The sequence below is a fragment of the Brachyhypopomus gauderio genome, chromosome 1 (genome assembly GCF_052324685.1).
Source record: "Brachyhypopomus gauderio isolate BG-103 chromosome 1, BGAUD_0.2, whole genome shotgun sequence".
Lineage (NCBI taxonomy): Eukaryota > Metazoa > Chordata > Actinopteri > Gymnotiformes > Hypopomidae > Brachyhypopomus > Brachyhypopomus gauderio.
In genome coordinates, this window is record NC_135211.1 from 10283059 (window position 1) to 10306334 (window position 23276).

The window sequence follows — 23276 nt, forward strand, 5'->3', positions numbered from 1 at the left end:
CGAGTGCCGTACGTTATTGAGTGTTTTTTTTTTTACTCTGGTTAGCTCCATATATTTACACACTGGATGTCATGGCATGTGAAAAAAAGGAACTTTATTGCCCATATGAAAGACTTACAGAAAAGAACAGTTCACACAAACTTACAGAAGACTTACAGAATAGTTCACACAGATGCCTGCATAACATGTCAAGTAGCAGTAGGACATGTCTAAACTATTTTGCAAGTGTTTTGTTTCTTTTTCCTGTTGTGGAAATGCGTGCCTCTCTAAAGATTCACTAATGTTGTTTTTGGTGAGGGTATCATTGTGGCTACACAGACACATTTTAATACTAAAGTTGCTCATGCATTCTTATGTATATTTGAGCGAGACTGCAGGGTGTAATCATGTGACTCTGTTGAATACAACCTTGTGCCTGGAAGCTTGTACAGACACGTGTCATCCAGCAAATCAAATGATGCGTGTTGAAACATCGAGCAAAAGTCTCGAGAATATCACACTTCCACCAGCAAGTAGGACTGTTTTATAAAGACCATTTAATGTCTCAACCCGTATCTTTTCACAGTCACGGTATGCAAATACAGAATGCATCAACATCTTGTAATATTAAAACTCAGCACTTTTTTCCAAATCCAAAGCAAAGACAGACACTGTTGGGGAGGCGCAATATTAAGTTAAAAAAAAAAAGGCACAAAACAAATCTAACTTTGAACCCTCAAAGTATCACAGAATTCTTCAGACTAATTCAAGCATCTCTCTTCAGTGAGATGATGTTAACGGTCATCCACATCGAGAACTTCCATCAGTGTCCTAGTAACCCAGTACCTGCACGTTGGACAAAGTTCAGTGGAAGACATGACCAATCAGGTGTGATCAAGATGTGACAGCTAGCCAGTGACCAATCAGGTGTTTCAAAGGGGGTAATATTAACCTTGCTTGTGCACCAATGAAACTAGTACATATTTATAAAACCTGTTACTATAGTCCACCTAACAATATCAGATACTATAGCATATATGTGGCAGATGGCAATAGTCTTTTTCTTACCTTTAAATCCTTCTTCAGGCAAACAAACTGAAAAAGAATATTTTCTATGATCATTCAAATGCAACTGGCAAATACACTTACTAGCCACTGTATTAGGTACACGTACTAGCCACTTTATTAGGTACACCTGCTCAAGTGCTCAGCAATGCAAATATCTAATCAGTCCCTTACAAGGCAGCAACTCACTGCATTTAGACAATTAGACATTGTCAAGACGAGCTGCTGAAGTTCAAACCGAGCATCAGAATGGGGAAGAAAGTGATTTAAGTAACTTGGAGTGTGTTGTTGTTGTAATGTGCCATGTCACAAAGCTCAAATAATCTCAAACAGGTTCTTGATTGACAATAAGTTCAATGTACTCAAATGGCCACCACAACCACAAATTGTCAATCCAGTAGAGCACCTTTTGGGTTTGGTGAAACGCAAGATTCACACAACGGGTATGAATCCATGATCGAGTGATCATAGACAAAATCTTTGAGGAATGTTTCCAGCACCTGGTTGAATTTGTCAACTTAATTTTGAGGAATTAAGGCAGTTCTGATGGCAAAAGACTGTGTAACCCGGTAGTAGCAAGTTGTACTTAATGAAGCGGCTGGTGAGTCACTTTTATACTAAGTATTCTACAAGTACAATTAGTTGATTTCCCCAGAAGTAAAGCACAATTAGAGGCTGCTTTTTATATTTTAAAGTACTTCTCACACTCATACACACACACGTGCACACGCATACACAAACACACACACAGCTAACCTTGATATGCATCGTCCATAGCTGCATAATCTGCAATAGGTTCATCGGCCTACAGCACAGAAAAGGGGTCATGTAAGCAAAAGCATGTAAGCCAGTTTCCTTGATCCTAGGTGAGGCTGTGGGTAGGAGGTGCACACTGTACCTTCAGGCATATTATGCTCTCTGGGAAGACTCCAAGGCTGCCCAGAGTAGCTGAGTCATCAGTTAAACAGCGGCCATCGATAGTCAGGTTTTGGTCAAATGGAGCAACGGAGAACGCATGCATGATCTGTAGAAACAACATCATATTCATGTTCAAAATACCTAGAAATATGCTTACTGTCAGCTAAATTAAGTGACTGCCTTGCATGGATATGTATAAGGTTCTAAAGTAAAACTCAACATCATCATGAAGTTTTGGGTCTCGATAGCACATATTAATCTCACGTTAAAGGCACACACCTGGATTTTGAGTTCCTTCAGGGTCTGGTTTGCGGAGACGATGAGGGCTTTCTCCCCACGAAGCCTCCGGTGTCGCATACTTCTGCGGATGCCCGACCTCGCCGCGGCAACCGTGCAGATGATGGGGGGGGCACAGGACAGGGCCACAGCGGGACTCCCATCACTCAGCTTCTGCCGTTTTGCCCCGTCATCAGACTGCAGAACAGTGAGCCGGAAGGAGCATCAAACACCAATAATTCTCTCTTTGTGCAAGACGCTTTCAAGGAATGTTTCACTAAACTACATGTAATATGTCTGCAGAAGACACGGCTGTTACTTTACCAACCCCAAGAATAAGGGTTAACATGAATTAGACTTAACGTGCATGAGGGTTAATGTTAGGTGTGTGAGTGTGTAAGGTTAACATTAGTGTTAAGGTGTGTAAGGTTAGGGGTGTAAGGTAGGAGTTAAGCTGTGTAAGGTTAGGGTTAGGGTGTGTAAGGTTAGGTTAATGGTGTGTAAGGTTAGGTTAATGGTGTGTAAGGTTAGGTTAATGGTGTGTAAGTTTAGGTTAATGGTGTGTAAGTTTAGGTTAATGGTGTGTAAGGTTAGGGTTAGGGTGTGTAAGGTTAGGTTAATGGTGTGTAAGGTTAGGGTGTGTAAGGTTAGGTTAATGGTGTGTAAGGTATGGGTGTGTAAGGTTAGGTTAATGGTGTGTAAGGTTAGGGTGTGTAAGGTTAGGTTAATGGTGTGTAAGGTTAGGGTGTGTAAGGTTAGGTTAATGGTGTGTAAGGTTAGGTTAATGGTGTGTAAGGTTAGGTTAATGGTGTGTAAGGTTAGGGTGTGTAAGGTTAGGTTAATGGTGTGTAAGGTTAGGGTGTGTAAGGTTAGGTTAATGGTGTGTAAGGTTAGGGTGTGTAAGTTTAGGTTAATGGTGTGTAAGGTTAGGGTGTGTAAGGTTAGGTTAATGGTGTGTAAGGTTAGGGTGTGTAAGGTTAGGTTAATGGTGTGTAAGGTTAGGGTTAGGGTGTGTAAGGTTAGGTTAATGGTGTGTAAGGTTAGGTTAATGGTGTGAAAGGTTAGGGTTAGGGTGTGTAAGGTTAGGTTAATGGTGTGTAAGGTCGGGGTTAGGGTGTGTAAGGTCGGGGTTAGGGTGTGTAAGATTAGGTTAATGGTGTGTAAGGTCGGGGTTAGGGTGTGTAAGATTAGGTTAATGGTGTGTAAGGTCGGGGTTAGGGTGTGTAAGATTACCTGGTTAAAGTCTGGGTCTTTCTCCCCTTCTACTTTGGGCTCATCTCTCTCATCTTCTGCCTCTGAGCCACTCATACTGAACTCAGGAGGAGCCTCCTTAATCATCTACAGAGCAAAGCACAGCAGGACAGGCATAACAGGAAAGAGAATGAAGAGTGAACCCTTTGGAGCATCACCTTCTAATTCAGGATTCTTAAGTCCAGCTCTGGGATCTATGCATGTATTTGTAGGTTTGTGTGCTCCATCACATGCGATTCAGCTATTCCCTTTCAAAGGGCTTAATGTCTAGGGTGTCAGTTCAAGGGAAACAGTGTATCCAGCACAGCTGGTAGTCCTGAGCCGGCCGTGAGAGCCTATAGAAGCTCAAATCGGCAGAGTAGTGAAAGAAAACTCACCCGCTTGCTGTCAATGACCTTTCGCACGTAAACAGTAGCCTGTGCATATTCTCGCAAGTCCCTCTGCTGCTGGAATATAAAACCCTCACGGCATTCTCGACACAGCTCTAACACAGTTACACACACACACACACACACACACACACACACACACACACACACACACACACACACACACACACACACACACACACACACACCTGCATCAGAGACTGAGAATTTATCGGCCTTGGCCATTTAAGTTTACACTTGTACATCCTGTTTTCAATGTCAATCAATGAGACTCTCTTTACCTGGCTAGAGGTTAGGGTGGGTTACTACACTCAGCACGATACTGCTCATGGAGACTGTGCTGTGTTACCAGGATCGGTGCTGCACTGCACGTTAACACAAGAAGTGCCGCGCCTGTTTGACCTACTTATACCTAGAAGTGCCGAGCCTCTGTCTTTTGACCACAGCAGCCCCCAGAAAATTAATTTCTTGCACTGGATCAAATTTCAGAATCCTCCTTTCATGACTTTTCGCAGAATTGTATAGACATTATAGAGAGGAGTGAGACAACAGAGAGAACGGAGTAGACATTATAGAGAGGAGTGAGACAACAGAGAGAACGGAGTAGACATTATAGAGAGGAGTGAGACAACAGAGAGAACGGAGTAGACATTATAGAGAGGAGTGAGACAACAGAGAGAACGGAGTAGACATTATAGAGAGGAGTGAGACAACAGAGAGAACGGAGTAGACATTATAGAGAGGAGTGAGACAACAGAGAGAACGGAGTAGACATAGAGAGGAGTGAGACAACAGAGAGAACGGAGTAGACATTATAGAGAGGAGTGAGACAACAGAGAGAACGGAGTAGACATTATAGAGAGGAGTGAGACAACAGAGAGAACGGAGTAGACATTATAGAGAGGAGTGAGACAACAGAGAGAACGGAGTAGACATTATAGAGTGGAGTGAGACAACAGAGAGAACGGAGTAGACATTATAGAGAGGAGTGAGACAACAGAGAGAACGGAGTAGACATTATAGAGTGGAGTGAGACAACAGAGAGAACGGAGTAGACATTATAGAGAGGAGTGAGACAACAGAGAGAACGGAGTAGACATTATAGAGAGGAGTGAGACAACAGAGAGAACGGAGTAGACATTATAGAGAGGAGTGAGACAACAGAGAGAACGGAGTAGACATTATAGAGTGGAGTGAGACAACAGAGAGAACGGAGTAGACATTATAGAGAGGAGTGAGACAACAGAGAGAACGGAGTAGACATTATAGAGAGGAGTGATGTTCATGTACATACTTTGTATTTTCTTTCTTTACTTAAATGTAATACTTTGAGCTAAAATAAAACACAGCGCTTCTAGTGTTAAGACCTTGCTGTGTTACTAGGATCAGTGTTGTACTGTACATTAAGTCTGTGCTGTTACCAGGATCAGTGCAGTATTGCACATTCCCGTTGTCTTGTGTGTCGTGAGTCTTGCATATGGAGATGGGCTGGTCCACCAAGAACAGTCTGCATATCACGTCCCATTCGGCAGGCCAGAGGAGAGCTATACTGTGCAACGACAAACACACACAGACACACACAGACACACACACAGAGTGAGACAGGCAGGCATGGAGGCAAATGATGAGTGATAGGGCAATAATAATTTAACACAGAAGCTAAGTGGTAATTTAACAAAACTGGACATTGACATTAGATTGCCAAGAGTGCCTTTTATTACCAATCTTCATTAAGGTTAGCATACCAGTTTATAATAATAATAATAATAATAATAATAATTCAACACTGCAGTGCTTTGAGATGATAATCAACATGAGGTTCAAGCTGGGGAAGGTTACTCACTGCTGAGCGTCTCCCTGAATCATGGAGTCGTAGGTAAACATGAAGCCGCCATGAGGACACAGCAGGATGCTGTTCCCTACACTGGATACGGGGCTGGACTTGGCTGGTCTCCTGTGGTGGCACAAATATCACACGTCATTGAAGAGAGGACACGGAACAAAGTAACCACGGAGATGTGTTTTGACTATATCACTTATGGACAAAATTTTCCAATACAAATGTAAACTTGGGATGATATGGGAAAGACATATTTCAGAAACATTTTACATTAAGAGCTGCAAATAAATAATTAATTACATATTAATAACATTTAACATTAATTACATATTAATAACATTTATTTTATGATCATTAAGGGTTTGTTATGCATTAGCTATTGCTTAATAACTTAAAAATGGGGAAATATACTGTTAACTGAAAGCTGAGGTTGTCACCAGTTTGACTATGTACTAACTGCTGCTTATTACACAGATAATTAACTGATAAGTGTTTTTTTCATATAAATAGAGAGAGACAGAGACAGAGAGAGACAAAGAGAGTGCTTTTGGTATCATTTACTTAGTAGTAGTTACTGCATAATGAGCAGCTAACAAACATGTGTTATATATATAAGGTTTAATAAGTTACTGTAAAGTGTTACCAGTATTTCTAAACAATAACTACATAAAAAAATTCACCTGATGAATTTCCTCCACTCATCAACAAAGAACAGAGAAACTATGTACAAGACATCAGTATCCTGCAGACAGAGATAGATCACAGAGTAATCACATTCTTCTGAGTCATAAGAGTGAGTGTGAATTTTAACACCAAGGAAAAGGTAGGTTTAGATTTCTTTAAAAAATTCTACCTCAGCACACAATAAGAAAGCATGGTAGCAGCGTTAGGTGTGGTATATTACTGTGGTTATAAATCTACAGAAGTTACAGTAATGCTGCTAAACACATGTATTCACATGCAGTTACACTGATGTGGAACCTGATAGCAAAGCAGCAGCAATCTAGATGACTGTAGAACTTAAAAGAGGAACCTGTACTACTGTAAATGATTTACTCACTTAAGAACAAAATGGAAAAATGCTGCTTAATGTATCTTTTGAATGTGAAGGTCCCACCTGGGGCCATTTCTGCAGTGAGGGCCGGTTCTTCTCCTGGAAGAGGTTAAGGAGGGAGCTCTTCTGTTCATTGGCCATCATTCGGTTCAGAGCTTCATTCTCTTTGCCCTCTTTTTCCAGTCTCTGAGAAATATATCATAATTAAAATATATACTATACTTTGCTTGACACGTGTGGCAGTTTAGTACTTGTGTGTGTGTGTGTGTGTGTGTGTGTGTGTGTGTGTGTGTGTGTGTGTGTGTGTGTGTGTTTGCCAAAAGTATAAGCTCATATGTGAGTCAAGGAAGGCGAGCAAATACTTTGATGGAGAAGAGTGATTCGTCACTCCAGTGAACGCACCTCCACTGCTCTAGAGTCCAGTGGCTTTACACCACTGTATCAGACAAGTTGCATTGCACTTGGTGATGTATGGCTTGGATGCAGCTACTTGACCATAGAAACCCATTCCATGGTGCTCTCTGCACACTGTTCCTGAGCTAATCTGAAGGCCACATGAAGTTTGGATGTCTGTAGTGATTGACTCTGCAGAAAGTTGGCGACCCCTTCACACTATGCGCTTCAGCATCCGCTGAGCCCTCCCCGTCAGTTTATGGGGCATACCACGTTGTGGCAGAGTTGCTGTCATTCCCAAATACTTCCATTTTCGTATAATACCTAATACTGCATCTCCTTTGCAGTAATAGCCAGTGAGTCCGGGATATCTTGTGATTTTGTTTGTCCCGTCCTATGCTTGCGTCTCTCCTGGGAGAGTGTCCATGCCACCCAGGGACCACTGCTTTAGCAGATTGAGCATTTCATTGGGGCTTATTGCTCCTAAACTATGGAATGCCTTGACTCTATCTATGACTGTATCTACCTCTATTTTTAAGGCGTATTTTAAACAGACATTTGAGTAAATCTAGTGCTCCAGGTATTTTTTTTGTGGCACATCTGTTTAATTATCTGTAACAATTCAATTTGTAAACACTTCATGACTTGTCTAGATTAAGTGCTGTAATATATATTAACTTATTTAGTTACTAAAATTGACCAGTGGCAATACAGCATATACAACTGAGGTGGGTTAGGACTCTAATCTGTGTAACATGTGTAGGTTCTGTGGCAGTGTTTCTCAACCCAGTGCACAGGGACTGTGTTTGCAATATCTCCAGGATGTGTGATTCCAATACAGTATGAGTAAGGTGGGACATCAAGGGCCATGACGGTGTGTGAAGACTGCATCTAGGAATGCTGGGTAAAGACCATTACCATGCACTGCTGACAGGGGTCCTGAAGCTGAGTGAACTCTGGCGCTCTGGGGAAGTACACCTTCAGCTTACTCCACACCTCATTGGAGACCAGCCGCCTCTCACTCTCATGAATGCTCAGACCACCTGGAGAGGGGGAGGACATTGTGAGAAACACATCTAAACCTAACCCTGAACTACGAACATATTTAAAGGGTTTTACTAGCGCTCAGGACTCATGTCTACACATTTGGACATTCATAACTAGATTTATGTATGCATTACAAATGTGTTATAAAGTCTTTAAAAAGGTCTTCAAACCATGCCTTCCCAAACAGACTAACCATGACAACAGAGAATGTCCTCGTTGAACAATTTCATCTCCTCATCATCCCCGTCATTGTCTTTTTCACCATCTGTTTACATGAGAGCAAGACAAACAACCCTAAATTACAAGACAGGCTTCCAACACATAGTTAGGCAGAGTCCCAGGACAACACCACTAGTCGAGTGACCATGAATGTCCTCAGGAGCACCTGTGCATGTGGGTTTTTCCCCATTGGTTTTGCAGTTGGTGTGTTTGGTCTCCTCTTCCTCTTCCTCCAAGTGTTCCAAAGCCAGCTGTCGCCACTGCCTCAGAGATGCCTTCCCTATCCAGAACCCTTCATCACCACTACAACAAATTAACAGTCGACAGATCACATCATCTACAACTCCTACAACATCAGGAATTAAAGACAACTTCGTTGGTCACTGCTGAAACATATTACACACAGTCAGATTATATAGTAACATGTGCTAGTTGCTTCAATACTACAGCAGAAATCAAATCAGACGTCCAGGACCCCTGCAGTTAAATCTACTTGTGCAGAGCCCTAAAGCTTAGCAATCAAGAGTATCAACACAGATTTGATGTTTATTTACATGCCAATAATGCCAACACTGAGCTATACCTTTTCAGCTGGGCTTTGGCGAGGTTTGTCACTTCTCTGTAGTCTTCACTGAGCTGATTTTTAAGCCTGAGGACTTGACACCGTCGAGTAACACAGTCTCGACAAAGAAAGGACCCTAAACCGCACCACCGGGCAATGGGTGGACATACCAGTGATGATAACACACTTAGCCTTTCATTCCAAATAGGACACTTTATTCCTCAATAAAAAAAGATACTGGTTAAATGTCATGTTAAACGTGAGTGATAGCCAGCTCTTACGGTCTACTCTGGGTCCACCACCATAGCGGCTGAACAGCCTCTCTGCGGCCTTGTGGGATATGCGCTTCGTCTCACCGACGCGGTCCGGGTGCAGCCTGCCATGCATGCACAGAAAACGGCTGTTGTCGATCGCCTTGATGGCCGTCGAGTCGTCCAGCCATTTCTTCAACCACTCCACAGGCACGAATTCATAAGGCTCACCTACAGGGGCAAAAAAACATATGTAAAGACGCCTTTGTGTCCAGGAGATGGCGCCATAGCTATGAGCAAATGAGCTGTGCGCCTTTTTCAAAACTTCTGTGGAAGGTGGGACATATACTTGTCAACATAGAACAGTCTGAGTATTAATGGCATTTTAAAACAATCCAAGCTGAATTCTGAGAGAATGTGTGACCCTTTCTCCCTTACATATTAAGATAGAACTGATATGACTAGACACACTATTCATTAGTACTACAAAAGTCTTTCATATATTTTTTCGACCACCACGGTAATTAAATATTACTAAGCTTACATATTTAGAAAACTATATAAATACTGGTCTGATTAGCATAAGCATGTACTGTAACTCAAATGGTAAAACACTTAACCCAAAAACCTTGACATATGAATGACTTATTGACATATTGAATTACTAAGTGATGAACCCTGGCCCTTTTCCACTCGTCTTTCTCGAGCGTTTTACCATCTTCCGCAGGTAGGAGCTCGTACAGTTCCTTGACCTCCACATGCTTGGCCTTGCCCTTATCCACACTCTGCTTCCTCATGTCTGCCATCTCGCTACACCACTCTTCAAACTTTTTATTGTCTTGGTCCACAAGCTTCTGGAGGAAACCTTTATAAACAGTGAGAAAACACCACCCATAAACAATACAAAATAAGGAGTGTTACAAAGGAAATCGTGTATACTTTATAGATTTTATAATATCTGCTTTTTGGATGTCAACTTTAGCTCTAGCAAGATCACATGTGATTTGTACACTTGGTACTCTTCTTGATACTACAAACTTCACTCCTAGAGGGGCCAAAACATGTTAAGTTCAGCCTCTCTTAACCCAATCGGCTCATTAGAACGTGAAGTGGAAAGACTGATCCAAGATCAGCTCTGTAAATATGGCCATGTCAGCCCCCAGGTCATACCTGGCACCTCCACGCTGGTCGGGGTTCGGTCCACTTGCTCCAGCCGACGCTTATACACCAACATGTATGCATTTCTCGAGCAGTGAAAGCCTTTGCTATACTTTGGCTTCCGCGTTTGAGACTTGACAGTTTCAGCTGACAGTAAAAATCAGAAAGGAAAAAAAAAGAAGAAAATAAAAAACAGGTTGGAAAGCTTAATGAAAAGAAACCTCCCATGTCTGGGTCTTCCCTCTGTGTCCTCCTCACCTCTGTACTCACATTGTGCTCCTTACCCGTGTCCTCCTTACCTATGTCCTCCTCACCTATGTCCTCCTCAAGGCCCAGCTGTAACTTCTTCCCCTCCATTTTCTCTATCTCCTCATCATTGAACTTGTACCAGTCATTGGTGCGGGAGTCTCGGACGTGAGCGATGTAGTGGCCCGAGTAGGCACTCACTCCCCGGTGAATCAGCACAGCGCTCAGATCATATGTGCACTTCTCCTCTGGACAAACAAGACACAGAAAAGGCATGCAAAAAACAGTGTGTGTGAATGTGACCAAATCAAACCAGTTTTTTCCTTCATGGAGTGGTGGTGTTTAAATACAGTGAGTAGAGTTACCGTTGCTCAGCCCAGGTCATCCACAAGCACCAGTTAGGCAAAACCAACCATGGAAAGGGTCAAAACCAGGAGGTTTTGTCAAGGCAGAGGGCTTTGTCTGACTCTTACCTTTTCCTTCCAAAAACGGGCCCATGTCAAGGACCTCTGGAAAACTAATTAAGTTGTTCAGTTTCTTCTTGTGACCAGACTGCCTAGAACCAAACAATAATAATAATATATATATTTTAAAAGACATTATTTAAACAACTTCATTTAAATGCTGACAAACATTTAAAATATGCTATGTGCACTTATCCTAACTAATCCCCAACAACTTTCACCTGTCGGTAGCAACATTTGCAACATTATTAACACCGTTTGTGGGTGAGATGTTAAGGCCAGGCCCTGCAAGCTGCGCTCTGTGTGCGAGGGCGGAGCCGTGGGGACAGGCGCGCTCCACTCGCCTGTCGAACACGAAGCGCATGAGCTGCAGGTTGAGTGTGCGGGGCAGGCTGTGCAGCGTGATGCGACGTGTGGCGTTCTGTTTGCTCTCGCAGCTCTCGCAAAAGTAGCGGTTATCCCCGTCCAGCTTTTCCTCCTGGACACAGACACATCAACGCTGTCAGGAGGAACCCAACACGGCCAGGGTGGAGGTGCCCCCCTCCCAAAGTCCAACTCATGAAAAACCCCAACGCTGAGCACAAAAGTGCACAAGGTTCATGCATTCTTTTTTTCTGAAAAGCCAAATGCCATTAATGAAGATCTTGTAATTCCTCAAGTAATCAATGTAATCACTACCTGTCCAGCGCAGTAGGCCTACTGAACGAAGATGTATTAAATAATGATAACAGCCTTGATGCTGTTTGTGACACACACCTGTAAATGTCACAGCCTGAAGTCTGGGGGCTTAGTGATGGAAAGGGGCCTCACCTTGAGGAACTCTGTGACACATTCTGCCAGAGTTCTGTGGCCCTGGATACTGAGTTCCAGCTCATAGAACCGTGAGGGCAGAGCAGAGGAGCGGCCACACTGGTTACATCTGCCTCAGGACACAATCAGCCAGTCAAGAGAGCACGCAGGATGCAGTCAGCCAATCAGGAGAGCACGCAGGACGAAATCAGCCAATCAGGAGAATCCGCAGGATACAATCAGCCAGGAGAGCATGCAAGAAACAAGTTTAATAACACATTTATACCACTGTAATATCAAATATGCAAAGGGTAATTGAAAGGATTTTATTTCATATGCTTAAAAACAAAACTTTAATTGTCAAAATGAACATGAATCACCATTCCAGTGAGAAACCTAGTAGTGAGTTAATCTATGAATAAAAGTCTAATAAAAGTCAATCTGTCAGACATAAACGCACTATTAAACTAAGTATTACCTTTCAAGTTGAAAGAGAGGTCTTAAAATAAAAACATTTTTAAATGTGCCATATTTTGTCAATTGTGATTTTTACACCGCAATCGAAATTTGTCCTCCACTTTTAACCCATCTGTGCAGTTAGAAAACACACACACACACACTAGTGATTACTAGGGGGCTGTGGATCACATGTGCCCAGAGCGGTGGGCAGCCCTAGCCCGGCGAGCAGCTGGGGTTAGGTGCCTTGCTCAAGGGCACTTCAGTCATGGCCTCAGGTCTAGGAATCGAACCCACGACCCTCCGGTCACAAGACCAGTTCCCTACCACCAGGCCATGACTGGCCTCTTGGTGGGCAGCAGAACTAATATTGAAGTAAAAAAAGCTGGGACATTTGACTTTATAGATCCAGCCATAAAGAGTGGGCAAAATCCATCACCCACAGAAAGCCCTGCATTCTAAATGATTTGCACAGTTATATGCTCTCTGCTGTATTTACCTCCCATTGCTTCAGAAATGCAATGAATCTGTAGTCTGCACAAAGTCCTCATTCTTACCAGAAGTCCAACAAGTACAAGTGTTTAAGTCACACAGGTGCCTTGGTTGCTTAGATTACTAATGTTTAATTTACACAAAATCTATCTTCTATGAATCCTTCTGCAGTAGCATTACTGCCTGCTGCTCACAAAATATATGTTTAATTTCTATTCAAATTTTGGTGTGTTTTGGACTATAGTCTTCAGTGACTTACACTGTAACATAAGAGAATTCTCCACAGAACTGCTGCTGGATGACATTCTGAAGGGCTGGGTCTTTCTGGCGGGATAAAGTATCCTCCAGGAGCGAAAGGAAGAGTTTGGAAAACTCCTGTGCATCCTAACACCAGGGGATTAGAAGAGACAAGCAGTAATACAACTACATTGTTGCTCTGGAGAGTAACTAACAACTTTAGAACTTTTAGGCGACACTGCGTTCCGATATCATACATAACTGTAAAAAGCAGTAAACTTAATATGACGGTTGCAACCACAAAAATGTAAAAATGTAGAATTTAAACCAATGAACCACCTCTCAACCACCCCTCCCCCAAATCACAGACTGACGCCCACATTAACAGAACTGTAAGGAATTTCATGTATAAAACTGCAGAAATTATCTAAAGGGGTAAATGCACTCAAGCACATCTGTTGTGTCTTTCATCCCTAGGGTTACCTGCTGCTGCCCTGTATTGAGCCCCAGTGCTTTCACCAGACCCGAGGGGTCGATGTATCTTCTGGTGCTGTTCTGCAGCAGTGCAAACAGGTACTGTAGGTGTTCACATATCGTTCTTGGTTCATATTCTGCAGGTTTCACACAAATGCACAAACACATACAACAATGGACTAATGTCATTTCATGTAATGCAAATACCCAATGCATGTTCCATGTCCCCATGTTAAACAGCATATTCACTTCAGATCATCAAGCTGTTGAATAACCTGGTATATGATATTTATGCAAACATGGTCTAGGGGCAATTGCTCATAATCTCAAAGTGCACAGCTACTTTCTGGAAAATGCAACAGATAAGGAGTATGAGAAATGGCACAGGTTTGGATGCAGGCTAACCTGAGTCTGTGCTGTGCCCTTCCGCCCTGGAGTTTTGGCACAGGTAAAGCGTCCTGCGCAGCTCCAGGTTGTGAAACCACACCTGGAGGAAAGTGTTCACGTAACAGGTGGCGCCTAAATTCGTCAGGCCCACAAAAGTGTTCTAAAACAACAATGCCCCCAAAAAACATTTATTAATAAAAATAGACACTAACCAAATGTCTGAAATTCCTAAAAACAAAAGTAGTTTTCTCTCCAAAACCATAAAATTAATTATTAATGTTGAGCTATTATAAAAACGCTAGCTTCTTGGTGAGAGCAGAGAGTGCCCACATTATCTCATGCAAGTGTCTCCTATTATAGCAAATTGCAAATTCATTATAGTATAGCAAATTCAGTAAATATAAAGCAAGTGGCTTTGTTGTCTTTAACTTGGTTTAACTGTTTTCTCACTTCATCCAAGTTAACTGTTGCTAAGTCCTGGTTCACGTAGGTGTATGTGGATACTCCATGGTACACACCAGTGTGGAAGGGCGAGGGCTGCACGTTTCTTTCAGAGTACCTAAACTCTGCTGCCACATTGTTTTAAGTAGCTGGTATTGCAGCTCTCCATCATAACTGGAGTTGAGTGCTACTACTCCAAACTTAATATATGCAACTGTGTGGGTGTGTAATTCCACAAATATTTCTATGGAGGAAAAGCTGTGCAAATTATCCCATCACACTTTTCTGAATTCTAATCCAGAAGACTTTTTCTTATCTGCTTTCATGTTAAAAGTGTTTTAAAATAACATGGCCATACCTTATCTCTTCGTTCAGAGTTTGGGTCATCAATGTTGTGGAAAGCATTTTCATCAATCTCTCCTAACCATGAATGTTCCCCAATACCAACTAAACAATTTGGGTTGCCTTTGCAGTTCCGCCTGTTTGACACAAAACCATTACAGAAGCTACTCGTGGTGTATTTCGGTAGACACTGTGCTACGATGTCAGATGTTGCAAAACAAAATGCAGTGGCCAAGCAATAACCTTATCACACAAGCGCATTTCACATCCTGGCAAGAACCAAAATCGATGTAAATCAGTAAACTAACAACTGGGTAAAATAACAAAGTAGTACGCAATGACTGCAATCGCAGTGGTCATCAGATAAATAAATAAAACATAAACAAAAATACTATTACCTGCACGCTCCCCTCTTGCACGCCGGTACACCAATGCGGTATGCTAGCTCGACGTGCTCCTGTGTTATGTCCTCCGGTTTGACCGTGTCCACCCATCGCCAAGCGGCTTTTTCGAGCTGCAGACGAGGAGCCATTCTACGAATTTTTTAAAAAGCTGATTTCAAAGCGGTAAGAGACAGTGTGCCGTTAAATAGTTCACGACACAAAACGCTGGCTAGTCAGTAAGAAGTCGAGTAAACGTTAACTAGCTACAATGCATTAGGTGACCAACTGTTATTATTATTTTGTAGCTAGGCTTTTAACACGGAACGATGCAGAACATTTGATAGCTAGCGGGCTAGCCAGCTGTCCTAGCTACGGCCAAACCTGGCAGTACATCTGCTAACACTTTATTCAATGAAAACTTATTCCAGTGATAAAGTTAGTTAGCTAGCAAGCTAGTTAAAATGTTGGCGACTAGCGTTGGTAGCCACATTAGCTAGGCTGGTTAACTTTATTATGTATCCCGCTTGCTAGTTTAGCAAATATCGCTAGCTAAGGCGGTTTTGTCATTTTATGCTACGCAGTTAGCTACCTAGCTTGGATGCTAACTAGCTAGTTAGCTACGATGACTACCGAGACATCATTCAGTAATGTGCGTTCGAACCTTGCTTGCATTTACCATAAACTTCTGTTAGTGCAGATGCTTTAATGGTTATATTTTTCACATTTTATTTAGGGTATGTTTGTATTTAGCGCCCTTGTCTCCGTTTTTAAATAAATATTTTCCTTCCTCAGTTTCAAACTTGTTTGAGGCGTATGTACTTACGCATGACGTATCGTTGCATCTGACGTATATCAATTCACCAACGCTGAGTGGTCCATATTCTTTTGGCCTCAATACGCATGTTTCCGTGATTGGTTTGCCTACATGAAACAAGCAGACACTCTGGTAGCTACATTTTTTATTATTACAATGAAGAATATATATATATATATATATATATATATATATATATATATATATATATATATATATATATATATATATACTAAAGTAATTAAAATAAGAATCCTTAAGAAATAAGAAATATGGCACATTGGGTCATGTTTTTTAATAATATCTGATAACATTGTTATTGTTAAATCATTCTAATGTCGATCAGTTAATGCCTGCCTTAATGCAGTCAATGTATAACGCCTGTTAATGTATAACGTAATCAGAAATGTTTGTTAAGGTGAAACTGGTCAGACAATATATGTACAGAAAAAATTGTATACTCCGTATATACTGTATAAACATCATTGTTGTTTTAAGTATGTGTTGTCAAATCACATGGTGAAATATTGGTAACCAGGCACTGGTGAAATAAATATTGGTATGAAAGTGCACATTATTATTATATTCACAAACGAAGTAGTAATGCTGATTTCGGAGAATTTATTAGTTACTGTGTGCTGCTGAAAGTGTTGATGTTATAGGTGAATTACACTAACAGCTGCCAGCCGTTTTTCACCCTTTTTTGTATGAGAATGAATATCTTAACTTGCATTTTGAGGCGTCACTGAAAGGACCAGGTGTCACCAGAGGATGTCAACTGTGTGAAGCACATTTGCCCACTCACGAGACTTTGGGGGCTGGAAAGTAAACGTAGCGCTGGAGAATCTCTACTGATATAAAGGTTAGACTGGTTATCTAAAGGTTATCATGGAAAAAAAAACATATAGGCCTATTAAAAGTTCATTCAAGTTAAAATTCATAATGCTTTTTTATTTGCAATGGAAAAAATTTACACATTACACAATCATAGCAGACACATATTATGTACAACAAAAACAATCAATTGTAAAACGATACAACTATAGAAGATAAATAGATGTTTCTCCCTTCTCAGTGACGTATGTTTTTCCTCTCCGTTCCCAGTGAAGCTAGATGCGCGTGACATGGTTCACTCAAGCCCTCACAGTGAGGATGGGGGTGAATGGGGCTGTTTGGGGACTACGGCCCCTCCTTTTAACTTACGACTTTGGGGCTGTTGTCATGGAAATCGCACAGACGCATAGATTTGACCAGGAGACATCAAAGACGCAAAAGTCGCGATGATAAAGAACGATTCGCTTCGAGGCATCTTAAGTATTAAAGTCAAATTTTCACCGAGTACATTAAGTACTAAAAATGAGTATGTCTCTGAGTACATTAAGTAATACACTTGTTAAATGTACCTTCTGTGAATCAAAGTCAAGTTTTTCCAATTCGTGTACCGTATTTTACTTCAAATGACATTGATGCACATCCGTCGGACATAACTAAAGCGACTGGAGGAGTATTCAGAACTCACCGGACTGTGCACTCCATTAGGAAAGTGACTGCGCTTTGGAATAATCCGACATGGCCAGAGGATGCGACGACAAGCGTTTTTGGCGCCTGTCAAAATGGCTTGTTCTTCTCAGCGTAATGACACTCCAGACTAATGCCATCGAGACAGGTACGGAGATGGAAGTTCAGTTTTAATAATTTATTCCGTTGCTGGTTTGCCAACTTGCCATTACTTGTTACAATACAATTACTCCCTTCATTGGGTATCTAATTTTGTATTTGGTACTGGCGTTAGAGCTGTGGTGAGAGAAGACTGTTTTAGTCTAGAGGACACTACTATTTTCTAGTACACAACACTCTAGCATCTGCAGAAGTCAGACTGAACCACTGTGATTTGTTTAAATTGTGTACTCCACAGAAGACGAAGCGTATTTAATAAGCAGAAGTTAAATTAGAGACGGCACGTTTTGTAGCACGTTTTAATCGTTGATACTGCAGAGCTGCTTAAAAAAACTTAAAAGACTACAAAACAATATGGTGTTTGTTCTCAAGAACCAAAATTCTCTCATCTCTCATTTAAACTTTTATCAGATCATGCGTTCATTTGGAGAACAAAATAATTCATTACATGACCATTTTAGAGGGGTATGTTTGAACTTTGTCTAAGAATTATTTAATGGGCAAAGAACAAGACAGATATATAATATATGTCTTTGCTCTTACATTTGGAACTTTGTATAGTTTTACTGGTCTTGATTACAGTGGAAACGTGCACTTAGTTCAATTAAACGGGTCAGTTAAACTGCTTACAAGGAACACAGTATTCTGCTCCTGGTCATTTTTAGCAAACTTGATTCAGGAAACATGGTTACAGAATATTTTGAATTATTGTTTCTTTTCAACTGATTGAGGCTTTCGGCACATTCCAAGAAGTGAGGCATCAAGGATTCACTAGTTGCCCTTGGCAACAAAGCTAATAAACCCTGGAGCAGCTATAAATCTCCCCATTATTTGGTTCTTACCCTAGGTGGGTGGAGCCAACTCCCCCTTGTGGTCTTGCTAGATAAACAATTAAGTTTGCTTTGGTTTCTTGTCTCTCATTCTGAAGAGTACAGTAGATCAGACAAAAGTCAGGGAGAACTGTTTCCCGCCTCAGAGATATTGAGTATATTTCACGGCATGGCAGACTGTGGAATGTGATTAATCTGGTAACTTGGTAAATACCTTGACAGTGAACGTGGTAGACTTCTGTGGCCAGACTGTCCAGGGGGATGGCATGATCGTCCGGTCGCATCAGGAATCGCGCAAGTACTACTTTGTCACCATGGGGACTGACTGCCACCTCACAATGCAGTCAGCCACGCCCCGAGACAAGGTGCAGTTCCACTTCCGTTACTTCCTGGTCTACAGTCTGCTGCGAGTGTCCCCTTTCAGCCCCGAACCCCTCTTCCCCGAGTCTGCAAGGGGTCCCTCTCTGTCAGGCCCCACCAGGCCAGAACTACGCATGGAGCCCACTCCAGGGGAGAGTCACGGGGACCCCTGCCATACTGGATCCTACATCCAGTTTTATGATGGTCGGGATAAGACAGCACCTCCTATTGGTCCACCACTGTGTGGGAAGAGCCTGCCACACCCAGTACTGTCAACTGGTAACTATTTGACCCTACGACTTGTGACCAGAGGGACTCAACCCCGCGTGGACTTTGTAGGGGACTTCACCTCATTTAGACTAGGTAAGTCCTGGAATTAAAGTACCTGTTTCTGTTTAATGTTTCTGTTTAAACGGCTGTGTGTCATATGACTTTGTAGGGTTTAATCAATCGGAATGCAAGGGTGAGCCCTACTTCAGCTGTCGTAATGGGAAGTGCATTCCAATGAGTCTGGTCTGCAATGATGACAAAGGAATCGACAACTGTGGCGACGGCACCGACCTGCAGGACTACCCAGGATGCATTAGTCAGTGAACAGGCAAAGGGTCACACATTATTTGAATTAAAATGTCCACTGCATGCAGTACACTGTTCAGAACCCTTTGTGCTTCCTTTTGGTTGTTTTTTAAGGTGTGTTGTCCACAGCCAGTGCTCATCATCCCCATGTGACTGCTCCTGGGCCCTTGCTGAACACACACACCCTGAGAGCATCTACAGCAGAGAAGTGTAGCCGCCCGAATGATGTCCCCAACGTGGACTCCGTCAGCGGTAGGTGTTACCCCCTTCCACACCTACCTGGAATTGTGTTGTTCTAGATCCCAAATCAAACATTTCTAGTTATTCTTATACCATATTTGTTAGCTATTATTACAGATAATTGACAGCCATTATTACAGATACAGATACCAATCTTCCTCCACAAATACAATTCTCAATTATGCAACACTGAATAAAACTGGTATAACTATACATCTGAACAAGTAACCAGACATCAAGTGACATCTGGTTCATCCTTTTCCTTTGAGCCGAGAGAAATGATAGAGATCACAATAAAGTTACGTTCTTTAGAATGAGTGTCAACAGGCCCTGGTTGCCCATCTTCTTACAGATGTCTACTCCAAGCAGCCCATCTCATTTTATGTCTATGTAATGGTGAAGCTTTGAATTACAAAGGCCATAAAGCTAATTGGGAAACACGTGTATGCTGACTACAACTTGCTATAGACAGAGCTATAAATAACCTGTCAACTGTACTAACTAGGATCAGCAAGTGCCCTGTAACCATTGTTGAATTTATGTGTCTGCAAACAGGAAAGTCCAAAGTCCACATGCAACACTTTGTAAGAAGTACAGAAAATTTACTTCAGTAGTGTGCACCAGGAAACAATGCCAGGCTGAAGAGACATTGATGCTGGGGTTGTGTGATGACATAAAAGGAAAACTCCTCAAAAACCTTCATTTATTCACTATCGTTTATTCAGCAGTATCATTTATCGTTTATTCAGCAGTCACCAAAGAGACAATGGTTTAAGGATGTTGTTAAGACACATTACAATGAATTTAAACTACTCTGACTGCATAATTAAAACATTTTGTTTAATGTTTACCTTCTGCGTAATGCTTTAAATGTTTTTGGTTTTCATTAAATATGCTCCCCAGGTTCAAAACATCTCTTAATTTGGAAATAAACACATAATGCTAATTAAGAAAGATAATAATAATAATAATAATAATAATAATATGTTTATTTTATATAGCGCCTTTCTCAAACCCAAGGTCGCTGTACACAAATGAAAGGGGAAAAATACAGGGCTTAGAAAGAGCGGAAATATTGAGAAAAAAAGGAAAGTCTTGAGTGATAATGATATAATAAGGAAATATAACTTTTTTAAAAGAATATGCACAACTCCTGTTACACACCTCTCCAACCTGGTAATAAAACTATGCTTGTGAGGTCTGGTGTTATTGAGAACCGCAGATTGGCAGTTTGTTGAGTAAAGTAACCTGCTCTCCCACAATCCCTCAGACTCACGGTTATACGGGTTCCTGCTGGCCCTCTACGTGCTGCTGGGTGTAGTGGCTGGGACTGCACTGCTCTGCTGGTGCTGCTGGTCACCCGGCTGGTTCGTGTGGAGGGTGAGCGTGTGCCGTTTCCTGCCCTGCTGTAACTCCTGCTGCGCCTCCTGCCAGCTGTGTGGACGGAGCTGCACGCAAAGCAAAGAGCACCGCCTGGCAAAGGTCACGCCCCAGGGAGCACCTCCACCCCTGGCCACTGCTACTACTGTGGCTGTGTAGACTACCGGGTAGGCGAGAGTGGTTCCTTCATCCGGGACAGACTCTCTCTCTGTTTGTCGAGGAGACCAAATCAATGGTAGAGTGTGCATAACAATATCTGATTCATGTGTAAAAGTGCTCTTAGTATTTTTGAGGGGGGGGAGGTTGAGATAAATCTGATATTTTGGTTTGTTCTTCTATATTTTTACCATTTTGCTTTTATATGAAATCAAGTGAGCCCATGCTGCCTTCTGTGAATCCCGTTCATACGCAACTGTGACAAAACAAGTCTGCTCGTGGACAGTGGGTTTCAATAAAACACTGATGGAGTGTAAAGTTCCAACAACTTTGTGAGCATTTTTCCTTTGAGAAGGAATAAGATACTGTAGGCAACAGGAATAAGAAAGACAGGAGCTGACAAAAATGTTCAAATCCCAACTAATTCGTTTTGTGTCAAAATATTTGTTCACAAACAGTTTTGTTATTCCCAGAACTATTGTTGAACATACGTATAGCAATTAGTCCTGGGATCTGCTTGGTGCACATCTCTGATACGATCAGAAGCATGTTTCTCTCAGCTGTTGCTCAGATACCAGGTCCTGGCCTTTCTCTCAGTGCCCGTGCCCACGTGGAAGCAGTGGAAGCTGAGTTTGGTGTTGTCTTAGCCATAGAGGTGCCGTTTTATTCCTCTACGCAGTGCCCTCTCTGTACACCTAATAGGCATGTTGAGTGTGTATGTGCACTGTTGAAGGATTTTGATTAATGGGTCTGTTGTGAGTGAAATTATGTTGCTTGTAATTAATTTCAAACTTATTTGTAAGAACGATCAAATGGCATACCAAAAATGTGACAGGACAGCTTTCTCTGGTGTTCTTTGAGAAGATTGTTTGATACCAGTGTAGATTAATTTTTAAATGTTGATGTAATAAATGTGATGATGTAAGTAAAGCTATGTTCAACCATGGTGACAGGATTTAAGCTGCTTACGAACTATGAACTATGCTTTTCATACATTCAGTGGAAACATTCATATTAAAACAATATTCAGTGAACATAATGTATAATGTTGTCATTTTGTTTATTGTTAAAATTGTGCTCAACTCAGGTCAGTTGAAACTTTTAATTAGGAGCACTTCTATTTTTCATCACATTTCAACTGTTTAGAGAAAGGGGTTAGGGTTAGTGCTAGTGGTAAGGTTTAATTCATAAGACAAAAAAGTAAATTAAGGACTTTCTGTAGATCAATGTAGCAGACAAGTATATTATTATAGAGATCTCTAATTAGTTACATAAAGTCAGAGCAACCTTCCTAGAGCTGTAAGCAGTTCCTGTACCTTTATAGCAAGGAATGTCACTATTTTGATGTTACAAATAGAAAATATAACTGAAACTGTATAATAACATAAAACTGTAAATGACACATGAAACTGTAGATGGGGAAAAAAAATCAAAGAATTAAAAAGAATCTACAGCAACAAATTTGGTGATTGAGTTTCAATAACGCCATTGTTATGTGTTTTCTATCTAGGAAGAAGGTATCTATTTGCCAGACATTCTTCCAGGATAGCCTTGTATTGACAGAAGAGATTGAGAACCCTTGGCAAGCTCTCCAACTTCAAACTGTGTGTTGCCGCTGTAACTACGAGCAACCTTTCAGAGAAAATCCTCGGTCCTTCCCCCTTTCTCATGATTTATGTAATCTCCTGTCACAGCAGTCTCACTTTAAAATGTGCAGTCCGTTTCTTGACTGACCTCTCTGTTTTACAGTGTCATCAAATGCACAGTTGTTATTGAGGGCAAACGTTAAAACCTTAGAGGCTATGTTGGGTTTGACCCTCGTTAAAACAAATCTCAGCTACGCTCAGGATTAACGACAGCCTTTTGTTCCCGTGCTATCTCTGGAACACACACTGGCAGAGAGTCATGTGTGACTCATTCACACACTATGGTCGCGCCTGATGCACTTCTTTTAACAAGGGAATGTGTGAACATTTTTAGAATTTAGAACAGAATGCACATTTTCCCATGAATAACCGCCAAAACACTACATCAGAAACCGTTGCGCAAAAAGTGTGGCAGATTTCGGGTTTTAAAATCTTGCAAACTTTTTTTTTTTTTTTGCAAACGTTTTGTTTGGCATGATGTTTT

General features: G+C 41.5%; 2 protein-coding genes across 10 annotated transcripts; one reads left to right on the plus strand and one right to left on the minus strand.

Annotated features, from left to right (window-relative positions):
• Positions 1-74: 74 nt before the first annotated feature.
• usp48 (ubiquitin specific peptidase 48) lies at positions 75-16044 on the minus strand. 8 transcript variants are annotated; one of them, XM_076990131.1, is made up of 28 exons: positions 15937-16044; positions 15129-15263; positions 14747-14867; positions 13966-14107; positions 13570-13697; positions 13109-13233; positions 11923-12031; positions 11457-11590; positions 11122-11204; positions 10687-10896; positions 10415-10549; positions 9960-10109; positions 9275-9475; positions 9015-9129; positions 8598-8734; positions 8406-8477; positions 8084-8208; positions 6836-6958; positions 6399-6460; positions 5722-5832; positions 5300-5427; positions 3867-3973; positions 3472-3576; positions 2242-2436; positions 1943-2068; positions 1801-1849; positions 1048-1074; positions 75-825 (listed from the first exon to the last, which is right to left on the minus strand). In XM_076990131.1, exons 2-28 carry the CDS (start codon positions 15260-15262, stop codon positions 803-805), a joined length of 3177 nt encoding a protein of 1058 aa, XP_076846246.1. In that variant the 5' UTR covers position 15263; positions 15937-16044; the 3' UTR covers positions 75-802. The 8 variants fall into 8 exon arrangements, 7 of the variants coding, with proteins under 7 accessions (XP_076846246.1, XP_076846101.1, XP_076846495.1 ...); XM_076989986.1 differs by lacking the exon at positions 15937-16044 and adding an exon at positions 15790-15927; XM_076990380.1 differs by lacking the exon at positions 15937-16044 and adding an exon at positions 15775-15896 and having other exon boundaries at positions 13966-14047.
• ldlrad2 (low density lipoprotein receptor class A domain containing 2) lies at positions 15177-22593 on the plus strand. 2 transcript variants are annotated; one of them, XM_076990631.1, is made up of 7 exons: positions 15177-15296; positions 15906-16059; positions 16667-17593; positions 18657-19157; positions 19234-19380; positions 19485-19622; positions 20881-22593. In XM_076990631.1, exons 3-7 carry the CDS (start codon positions 17497-17499, stop codon positions 21147-21149), a joined length of 1152 nt encoding a protein of 383 aa, XP_076846746.1. In that variant the 5' UTR covers positions 15177-15296; positions 15906-16059; positions 16667-17496; the 3' UTR covers positions 21150-22593. The 2 variants fall into 2 exon arrangements, with proteins under 2 accessions (XP_076846746.1, XP_076846664.1); XM_076990549.1 differs by lacking the exon at positions 15177-15296 and having other exon boundaries at positions 15915-16059; positions 16667-16789; positions 17032-17593.
• The last annotated feature ends 683 nt before the right edge of the window (positions 22594-23276 follow it).

Bases quoted from the DNA above. Each gene is read 5' to 3' on its own strand.
- usp48 (XM_076989910.1), bottom strand. The intron at 11,591-11,922 runs GTGAGGCCCCTT...GTCTGTGTCCAG, and splicing joins GTGTCACAGAGTTCCTCAAG to GAGGAAAAGCTGGACGGGGA. The intron at 8,735-9,014 runs GTATAGCTCAGT...AATTTGTTGTAG, and splicing joins GCCAAAGCCCAGCTGAAAAG to TGGTGATGAAGGGTTCTGGA.
- ldlrad2 (XM_076990631.1), top strand. From the start codon at position 17,497: ATGGCCAGAGGATGCGACGACAAGCGTTTTTGGCGCCTGTCAAAATGG. The intron at 17,594-18,656 runs GTACGGAGATGG...ATACCTTGACAG, and splicing joins GACTAATGCCATCGAGACAG to TGAACGTGGTAGACTTCTGT. The intron at 19,623-20,880 runs GTAGGTGTTACC...ACAATCCCTCAG, and splicing joins CAACGTGGACTCCGTCAGCG to ACTCACGGTTATACGGGTTC.